The 10,445-nt window shown below is 36.0% G+C and overlaps 1 protein-coding gene across 3 annotated transcripts; it reads right to left on the bottom strand.

Annotated features, from left to right (window-relative positions):
• Nucleotides 1-161: 161 nt before the first annotated feature.
• On the bottom strand, nucleotides 162-10,092 carry csnk1e (casein kinase 1, epsilon). Of its 3 annotated transcripts, XM_081393317.1 has the most exons (12): nucleotides 10,000-10,078; nucleotides 9,815-9,876; nucleotides 9,146-9,242; nucleotides 8,950-9,060; nucleotides 8,715-8,863; nucleotides 6,629-6,857; nucleotides 6,365-6,535; nucleotides 6,132-6,280; nucleotides 5,853-6,051; nucleotides 5,543-5,679; nucleotides 5,393-5,462; nucleotides 162-1,203 (listed from the first exon to the last, which is right to left on the bottom strand). In XM_081393317.1, exons 3-11 carry the CDS (start codon nucleotides 9,219-9,221, stop codon nucleotides 5,430-5,432), a joined length of 1,254 nt encoding a protein of 417 aa, XP_081249443.1. In that variant the 5' UTR covers nucleotides 9,222-9,242; nucleotides 9,815-9,876; nucleotides 10,000-10,078; the 3' UTR covers nucleotides 162-1,203; nucleotides 5,393-5,429. The 3 variants fall into 3 exon arrangements, with proteins under 3 accessions (XP_081249443.1, XP_081249442.1, XP_081249441.1); XM_081393316.1 differs by having other exon boundaries at nucleotides 9,815-10,092; XM_081393315.1 differs by lacking the exon at nucleotides 10,000-10,078 and having other exon boundaries at nucleotides 428-1,203; nucleotides 6,365-6,857; nucleotides 9,815-9,953.
• Between the last annotated feature and the right edge of the window lie 353 nt (nucleotides 10,093-10,445).

The raw sequence follows: 10,445 nt of genomic DNA, 5'->3' as shown, positions 1-10,445 counted from the left end.
ATAATTTGCTTAATAAAACCCAATGGAAAGTTGCAGGCCATAAAGTAACTAATCGTGTGTGTGTGTGTGTGTGTGTGTGTGTGTGTTTTACTATCATGCAAATGTGGGGAAAAGGGAATGATAATCCAAAAATAAATGCATGTGTAATTTTTCTTTTGTTTCATTTAATGCAATAAAGAATACTTTGAAATTCACAATTTTATCATTTGAATCAATCCAGTTAGTTATTGTCTCTTACTTATTGTCTCTGTGTTTTCATACTGTTTACATATATCGTGATCTTCATTTACAATCTTAATAATCCATTAATAAACCTTTCAAAAGGGTAAACTGGAATTAAACAGTTCTGGTCATGTTACTTTTTACACCAGCCATGCAAACACATTCAGTAAGTTCACTATATAAGTTCCACAATGTTAAACAAGCTGAAACACTCGTACTTTGATATGTGTGTTTATTTATAAATGAGGTTGTCATAATGTCAATGCAGGAGTCTTCATATCAAATTTTCAGTACACCATATAGTTCAGCTCTGTAATTTTAAGAGAGGACGAGTTCAGGCCTTTATTAATGCTCAAATTGATCTTAAGGTTAGTTCACTACAGCAGATATTGATATCAATACCTCCAATAATTTACATGTTCAATGCACAATCATGACGTCTACAGACCAAACAGCAGTTTGACTGGAAACAACATTCTTGGAAATTCTTAACTTTTGCATATTTAAAATTTAACATGGAAAAGATGGTTCCACAAAACCTCGTACGTCAGTGAGGTGTCAACATACATCACTTTTTGTGTGTTAAAGTAACAGTGCGAGGGATACATTTGTTACACTCTATCAATATTCAGTTTTAACTTTACAGTCCAACAAGCAAGTCCTTCTTTTTCCCGGCATTTCAGACAAAACAGAGAACAACCAGAATAACCTTCATTAGGTCGCAGGTTAAAATTCTCTTTTCCACTTCCACCGTTTGAGTCTTGTGATCCGCGATAAACCTGCCAGTCCACTGTCAACATGCGTCTGTATCTTCGATGTCTCATCCCAACAGCAACAACCTGCAGTGCGTGAGGACGGGGGAGCACTTTGTCCATTACAAAAATGTGGTTCCTTTCTTTCAGCTTCTTGCTTCTGTTTCGCACTCCCGTTTTACATAGAAAGATGAATATAAATGCTTTAGGGGAGTTGTCTGTTGTAATCCTGCAAAATAAAGAAAACGAAAACACACTTTAGCAAAAGAAGTTACATTAGAATAAGGGAAAAAGTGAACGTGAGATTTTTTTCTCCCATGAGCACCCAAGGCTGCATTTATTTAATCTTAAAAACAGTAATATTGTGAAATATCACAATTTTAAATAATTGCTTTCTCTTTAAGATATTTTAAATTCATTCATTACTTTAGTAAATTCATTACTCCAATCTTCAGTGTCACACGATCTTTCAAAAATCCTTGTAATATGCTGATTTGTTCCTCAAGAAACATTTCTTATCATTATCAATGTTGAAAACAGTTGTGCTGCTTAATATATTTGTAGAAATCATGATACATTATTCTTAAGTTCAAAAAAGTTCAAAAGAACAGGATTTATTTGAAATAGAAATCTTTTGTAACATTATGCATGTCTTTACTGTCACTTAATGCATCCTTGCTAAATTATTTAATAATAAATTATTATTAATTATTAATAAATTAATTCATAAATACCCTCACGTTTCTTGGGGGTTATACCATATCACATTATACAACCTGAACTAATCGTGCCTTGTCATAAAATGTCACACTGATATTAGATTTATTGGCATTTACTGTGTCGATATCGATAACCGATATTTCTTTATATTTGATAAATCTAAATCCAAGTTTTTATATAATTTTTGGGAGCCTGATTACAAAAACAAAAGTCTCACCATTAAAAGACATCCCAAGCAAACAAACAATAGCAAACAAAAAAAGTACAGTAGCCTAGTTTGAATGAAATTCAATGAAGTTCAAAACCATCATGACGAACAGTGTGCATCTGAAGCGTCTCAGCTGAAGGAAATAATCCATTATTTATTGGCTTTAAAATATTGGCCAAATATTCTTATTTGACCGATGACAATAATTTAAAAAATGAACAAGTACTGTATCAGCCAATACCGATATGGTAGCCGATATATCGTGTATCCCTAATTTAAACTGCCTTGTCAATCATTTTGTCACAGTTAAAATACTCTGCGTTCAATTTAATTTAGTTCCCTACTGTATCGGAGGGAAATATAGTAACACATTGATCTTCCAGTGTTTGCATGATGATGCATTTAAAAGTTAATGACCAAACGCATCTTTATAAAAGTTCACAATGCTGTTGCAGATGAAATATAATGTTGATAACACTGAATAAATATATTTTTATCAGGTGAGATACTGATTATTAATCACTCAAACCCAATCTTCGGTCTTGCACATCCGCCATATTTGTGTGTTTGTAGTTGTAGTCGAATCCTCATTCAACGTGCAGTGGGTTGTGGGCAATATTAGCCATTATGCAGTGTGCATTGTATAGTATCTTCAGAATACTCATTTCAACATACTTCGATTTGGAACACACTAATGCTAATTTCAAATAATATTTAGGACGGATAGTATGCGAATTGGGTACAGCAACTTATGGGGCGCCGTTTGTAAAGCGGCTCACGCTGAAAATAACAGCAACATTTTGTCACATTTAACTTCAAACAATGTTTAAAAAACTGGTATGAATTTTTGACGGTCACTTTTTACCACATTTACAACAATATTTGTCAACTTAGAGATATTTTAAATAGTTAAATCTAAATATTAAATGTTACACCTAAATGTTAAATATTAAATCTAAATGCTAAATATAAATCTAAATGTTAAATCTAAATCTAAATGTTAAATGTTAAATCTAAATCTAAATGTTAAATCTAAATATTAAATCTAAATCTAAATGTTAAATCTAAATGTTAAATCTAAATCTAAATGTTAAATCTAAATATTAAATCTAAATGTTAAATCTAAATGTTAAATGTTAAATCTAAATCTAAATGTTAAATCTAAATATTAAATCTAAATCTAAATGTTAAATCTAAATGTTAAATCTAAATCTAAATGTTAAATCTATATGTTAAATCTAAATCTAAATCTAAATGTTGAATCTAAATCTAAATCTAAATGTTAAATCTAAATCTAAATCTAAATGTTGAATCTAAATCTAAATGTTGAATCTAAATGTTTTGGGTGAAACTAAATATTTAACTAATATGCAAATTCAAAATGCCGGAAGTGCCAAAATAAAAGCTCGAGGTGGTCAGTGTGTGTTTATAGCATGGTTTATAGTGTCAAATAACGAATAAAAACCATCTCATAATAATAACTATAATATAACGATAATAACTACCTAAAATAATAAACACGTTTGGAGAAACTGTAGAGTATCGTGATGACAGAGTGATGACATGACATTCAGTCAAAGTAAGCCCCCTAGTGGCTGGCTATTATGGCTACAGGTCATAAGTCCCGCACTTTTCATAAAAGTGACACTAGCCTACTCTTCAAATACAGTTTCTCCAAACGTGTTTATTATTTTAGGTAGTTATTATCACGATAATCTGTGTCCAAGAGTCCATTTCCTCGGATGAGATGGTTTTATTCGTTATTTGACACTATAAACCATGCTATAAACACACACTGACCACCTCGAGCTTTTATTTTGGCACTTCCTGTTACCGGCATTTTGAATTTGCATATTAGTTAAATATTTAGTTTCACCCCAAACATTTAGATTCAACATTTAGATTTAGATTTAACATTTAGATTTAGATTCAACATTTAGATTTAGATTTAACATTTAGATTTAGATTCAACATTTAGATTTAGATTTAATATTTAGATTTAACATTTAGATTTAGATTTAACATTTAACATTTAGATTTAACATTTAGATTTAGATTTAATATTTAGATTTAACATTTAGATTTATATTTATATTTAACATTTAGATTTAGATTTAACATTTAGATTTAGATTTAGCATTTAGATTTAACATTTAACATTTAGGTGTAACATTTAATATTTAGATTTAACTATTTAAAATATCTCTAAGTTGACAAATATTGTTGTAAATGTGGTAAAAAGTGACCGTCAAAAATTCATACCAGTTTTTTAAACATTGTTTGAAGCTAAATGTGACAAAATGTTGCTGTTATTTTCAGCGTGAGCCGCTTTACAAACGGCGCCCCATAGCAACTGGTGGATAAACATATTTATAATATATATATTATATATATATATATATATATATATATATATATATATTTAGAAATGCTTCACTGCTAATTTTATGCCAAAAACGGTTTTTTAAGACTTTCATGCTTTTAGTGATGTTTTTTTTACAGTTGTATTCCCCTGACATTTCTGACTTTTTCATTTTAATTCAGAAATTAAAATCATGCTTATCATAGAAGAGGACATCAAGTCATTGGGCTTCATTCATGAAACGTTTGTAAATATACAAGCAAATTCGGTGTAATTTGCGCGTAAAATTGACCTTCATGAAAAATATTCACAAACGATTCATATACCACAGCTTTGGTAGATAAACGAGTGTACCTTACTGAATTCCAAACATTAATAACTAGCATAATTCCTGCCCATGAGTTACAACTACGCAAATTACATGTCCAGGAACGCTGTGGAATCTTCTGGACTTCCTTCTCAGGTTTGGCTCCAGTATATTGCATAAATGCTAAAGAGACTAATTGGCCATATGCCTAGCAATATATATTCAATTATCGTGTGTCCACCAAAGCATTTTAACCAGCTAAAAATGCCTGATGCCCTTTTGAAAACGGCCAGCTGAGATGCTTTGGTTGCTATGATACAGAATATCCATGGCAGTAATGTCTAATAATGTCTAATAATGTAAGTATCTCATTTCTCCATTGTTGTTCAGTCGTTGTACAAGTAGGCTGATTGGTCGATGTAGTATTTGTCCCGCCCCCTCCTCCACTGTTATTGGACGGCTGCGTAAAAAGCGACAGTGACGAGTGCTGCCTAATACCCAAAGTTGAACAGTTAAAAAAAAAAAAAACGGCGCAAATCAACTCGTGAAATATTATTATGGTGCATAGTGTATCAAAATGCCATGTCATCGGTTTGCCTAAATTAGAACACAGTACGCACCATTTACACATGGTATAGCAGGGGTGTATTTGAGGGGTGTATAGCAGGGAGCAGGTGTACATTTCTGGCGTACAAACTAACAAAATTTATATCAGAACAGCTTTTACGAACGATTTACACAAAAATGTATTCTGCTCGTGTTTCATGAACGAGGCCCAATGTGTGTATGAACTGCAGGATCCAGACAAAAAACCCACTGACCTCCTAAAAACAGTAAATGAGAGTGAACTTGCAGAGCTCATTTCCCCATGTGTTCGAATGGAACGCTGACCTGTGCGAGAGAGACAGAGAGGTCAGAGGAAAAATGAATATCGAGGGAATTAAGCGAAGAACTAGTACGTGAACGGAAACCTGTGGGGGAGTGATGCGGATCTGATCGTGACGGAGAGGGAGGTCAGGGGAGGCATTGGCAGGAGCACCGCGGTGCAGCCGTAAACACACTCTCCGTTCCCGCTCAGCTCCTCGGCCTGCTCTTGGAGATGCGTTCCCTGAGAGACAAAACAACAGGTAAGAAGAGTTTTAAGTGCTGATTTCAAATACCAACAACACAGAAGGTCATAAGAATACAGTTTCATAAGGAAGAGAAACCATATCCTTCAAAAATAACCTGCTCATAAATAGAACAGACATCAATAACGCCTCCGCTCGTTCTCAGACTCACCAGACTGTGGCACACGGGAGGCAGGTGTTGAGCTGGCCGGGTCTGGGCCATTACGGACCCTGTTAGGGGCCGGGAGGTTGGGGCCAGTTGGCAAAGCACGAGCCGCAGAACCCGGAGCTCCACCGCCGGTCCTCTCATCCCTCTCTTCTCCCTCTCCTCTCTGCTCCTTGTCTTTATCCTCTGCTGTCCTGCTGGCGCCCTGACACAGGCAGAGAAACCCACAAGGTGAGCAATATAATGCACGCTGCATTAGATAATGCAAAATGTTTAAAAACCTACAAATTTCAGCATGTTCCAGTCAAACACATAGTCGTATGAAAATCCCTGTCTGTGGAAAAGGTTCCTGAACAGCTGTCTCAGGTAGGAATAGTCAGGCTTGTCATCAAATCGGAGAGAGCGGCAGAAGTTCATGTAGGTTGAAAATTCAGCTAGAGACGTGAGGAAAAAAAGAAAAGAGTTGAGAGAAATGAAATTTCTATGATTTTCTAGCTGATTAAATCGCATCTACTCACATGGATAGCCCTTACAAAGAACCTCAATAGGGGTTGACATCTTTTTCTCACTGATTCGCTCATACTTCTGCCTTTTAGTGGCCGCTTTGAGGCCTTGCCAGGGAAGAGAACCCAAGTTGAAGTACATGAGAACATAGCCAAGGGACTCGAGATCATCCCGCCGGGATTGCTCTGTGGAAACAGAAGGGACATTTAGAATAACCCAAAATATAGAGTCCGTTTTTATCAACAGAATGCATTTTAGTGGCCCTCTGCTGCCCTTACCAATGCCCAAATGAGTGTTAATGGAGGCATAGCGGGCAGTGCCAGTCAGGTTCTTATTCTCACGATACGGGATGTGCTGATGTGTGCGGGCGTCACGATACTTCTTAGCCAGGCCAAAGTCTATGATGTAGACCAGGTTTCCCTTCTTGCCAAGCCCCATCAGGAAATTATCAGGTTTAATGTCTCTGTGAATGAAGTTCTTGGAGTGGATGTACTCGATTCGGCTAATCTGGAAAGAATAACATGAAACAAATCAGAAAAAATCGAATCAAAAATCTACTCTATTTTTTTCTAGGTTAAAATGATGTTTAACAACAACATAATTACAATTTGATTTATTGAGGTTTTATAGTTCTTCTGAATATTCATTACATATGCAAAAACTAAAGCCGGGGACACACTTAACGACTAGCTGAAACATTCTAAGACTGAACTGAACACACTTTCAGACCGTTTCCAACGACTGCAGCAGATTTTAAACACCAACTGTGAACACCGACTGAACGCAGCTGTCTCTGACTCGCCGCATTTGGGCATGATCAGTCGTAAGTTTCAAATTACATTCATAACCGGCCTTACAGTCGTTAAGTGTGTCCCCGGCTTAATCTGCAGCCAGATTATTCAAATGATAAACTAGATTTAATTTATTTTATATAAATTATAATCATTTTATAATCATTATTAAATTATTTTGACATGCATTTATGATCCTAGGGCAGTGATTACCCTCAACACTTCACATGTTTGATGTCTCTCTATCAAACACACATATTTATCTAGCAGAGGTAATCCAACTCTTATGTCCTGCAGAGTTTAGCTCCAACCCCAATTTAACACGCCTGAACCAGCTAATCAAAGTCTTACTTGGCATACTAGAAACTTACTAGTGTTGAGCTAAACTCTGCAGGACAGTGGCCCTCCAGAACGGGACTGGACACCCCTTGCTGGGTACCCAATTCATATAAAGTATGTGAAAGTATGTGCTGTTTTTGTGAAGAAAAAATATGCTTTTGAGCGTGTAGCAGAAGAGAAGGCAAGCCCGTCATAATTGCGTCTTTAACGGACCTCTCTGTCACTTAGTTACGTGAATCCTGTCAAAGTTTAAACTGTCCTTGTCAATCATTTTTTCACAGGCAAAATCCTCCACATTCAATTTCATTTAATTTCCTGCTGTATCGAAGAGAAATATAGTTACACATTGATCTGCCAGTCGTGGTTGTTTCATGCGGAGACTCTCCTCATGTGTTTGCATAATGATGCGTTTAAAAGTCAATGACCAAACGTATCTTTATTTGAATCTATATAAAATTGTATCTATATAAAAGTTCACAGTGCTGTTACAGATTAAATATAATTTGGACAACATTCAATAAATATCTTTTTATCAGGTTAGATACTGATTATTGATCACTCAAACCCAATTGTCGCATATCTTTGTAGTTTTTTTACTTTTTTATTTACGTTTGCTGTTCTAATCGAATCCTCGTCCAACGCGCAATGAGTCTTGGGCAATATTAGCCATTATGCAGTGTGCATGGATCTTTGGATTCTAACCGGAAATAGTATCTTTGGAATACTCATTTCAACATACTACGAATTGGGACATTAATTCTGATTTCGAATACTATTTAGGACGGATAGTATGCGAATTGCGACGCAGCACCCTGTGCTGTAGTTTTTCCTAATGAGCTGATGAGTTGAATCAGGTGTTTGATAAGTGAGACTTGTAAACTATGCAGTGCTGGATGTACTCAAGGACCAGGATTGGGACACTGAAGGTGGTTACCAAGGCATTGCTATACAATTGCTATGGTATTCTAAGTGGTTTTAACAATGTTCTGGGTGGCTGTTTTGTAACCCACCTGCGAGCTTCAATGATTTTACGATACTTATATATGGCTCAGGTCCGCCCTTCAATGTAAATCTATAGGATTTTTGCCCTACTTTCTCCACCAAGTCTCATTACTTACAAAAGTAACACTCCTCAATAAGACAAGGTATCATGTCACAACAAATAGTGCAGAACCCTAAGTATGAGCAATAATATGGATTTGTTCTTCTAGATTTTGTTTATACATGCAATTACCATCTGGTCTGCCAGCAGCAGGACAGTTTTAAGAGTGAATTTCCTTGAGCAGAAGTTGAACAGGTCCTCCAAGCTCGGACCCAGGAGCTCCATCACCATGACATTGTAGTCCCCTTCAGCACCACACCATTTGATCGATGGAATACCCACTAAGGTTGAAAGGAGATTGAAGAGATATTTCTATAAATCCACATACGCAGCATCAGAAAGAAAACTGACGGAGATCATTTCTCACCTCCACCTTGCATCATCTTATAGAACTTGCTCTCAATATGTAACTGTGGATGTTTAGTCTTCACACTCTCCAGTTTAATGGCTACCTCCTCTCCTGATGTGATATTTGCTCCTGGAAGATTTTATTTTTTACAACATCAGGGAACAACACTTTTATGCAATCTAGATCAGTATGCAATTGTCAATAATATTTTTACCCAAGTAAATATCACCAAAGGAGCCACTTCCGATCTTTCGCCCAAGACGGTATTTACTCCCAACACGTAACTCCATGATTCCTTCTCTAAAAACAGCCTTAGAATCATAAAAACAGATATTATTATGATGTAGATGTCTCCTTAAACAATTACATTTCAGCATTTTAGCACACAGCTGATGTAAACAGGAATGCTAACTTCAGCATTTAACATCATGATCTTCACTAGATCAGATTTAATTCACATTTTCGGACAGAAAATCACTGGCAGTCATGCATATGACATCTGACATCTGAGTCATGTGATGTGTGATCCGAACACAGATGCTGTTCAATTCCCCCGAACTTGCAATGAAGAGGTTAATTTTTAATCTTAGCATCATCGCAGATCATCAATGTGCAAACTATGAACGTTCCAATAAGGAATCTATTGAAAACGACCCATTTTAATGAGTGTTTTACGGCGTTTGCATAATTGAACGCACAAGACGAATCTGTCTTCAATGGTTTTCAGCCAATTTTGTAGCAGCCGCACCCAAGACCATGTTGATCCCGAGGTTTCACAAACAAACTGTTAATAGTGGAGGCATTTACATGTATTCAGGGCCGCTAAATGAATCTTAAACACTCATGTCCTGATATGACCTTAAAGCAGGAACATATTTCTTACCTAACGTGAGGGTGGTGGAAAAGTGAGTCTGGTCGACAGGCTTGCGCTCGTAAGACAGGACCCTGGACAGCGAAGAGTGCAAGCGTAATTTTAAACGTCGCATCACAAACGTAATTCCAACCACTGCTTTCCTCCTCAGATTTCTAAATCCTTGCGTTCATATCTCTGCACATGGATTGACCTACTTGCATTAGCGGGCTAGCGAGTAGCAGCCTCCCTTGTTTTGTATCCCAGCGTACTTCTCACAGAAATGATGTCATTCACAAACTAGCGGAAGGACCCGGATCACTTCAAGGGGCCGCGCGCTTGACGTGCGTACGCAGCATCCACACTGCTGCGAACCACAGCTCTCCGTCTTTTCGATATTATTCTCTCAAAAATAATATTAGAAATCTAATTTTTTTTACATATGGTAATGAAAAGACGTATTTAGCATTTAAAATACACAAAAATATATTTTTATAGCTTTGGTAGCCTACTCTGGTACCTTTATTTTTTAAATGTATATGTACATAAAAAGATACACTTATTTTAAAAAGTAATATTTTATGAATTTACTCGATTGGTAGGTAACTGTGTAATAATTGGGATAATCTAAAATCAGTCAGTAATGCAACAAAAAAACACGTAA

This window comes from Scardinius erythrophthalmus (genome assembly GCF_964197995.2).
Source record: "Scardinius erythrophthalmus genome assembly, chromosome: 18".
NCBI lineage: Eukaryota > Metazoa > Chordata > Actinopteri > Cypriniformes > Leuciscidae > Scardinius > Scardinius erythrophthalmus.
The sequence above is the reverse complement of the archived record's forward strand: the minus strand, read 5'-3'. Positions and strand labels throughout refer to the sequence as shown.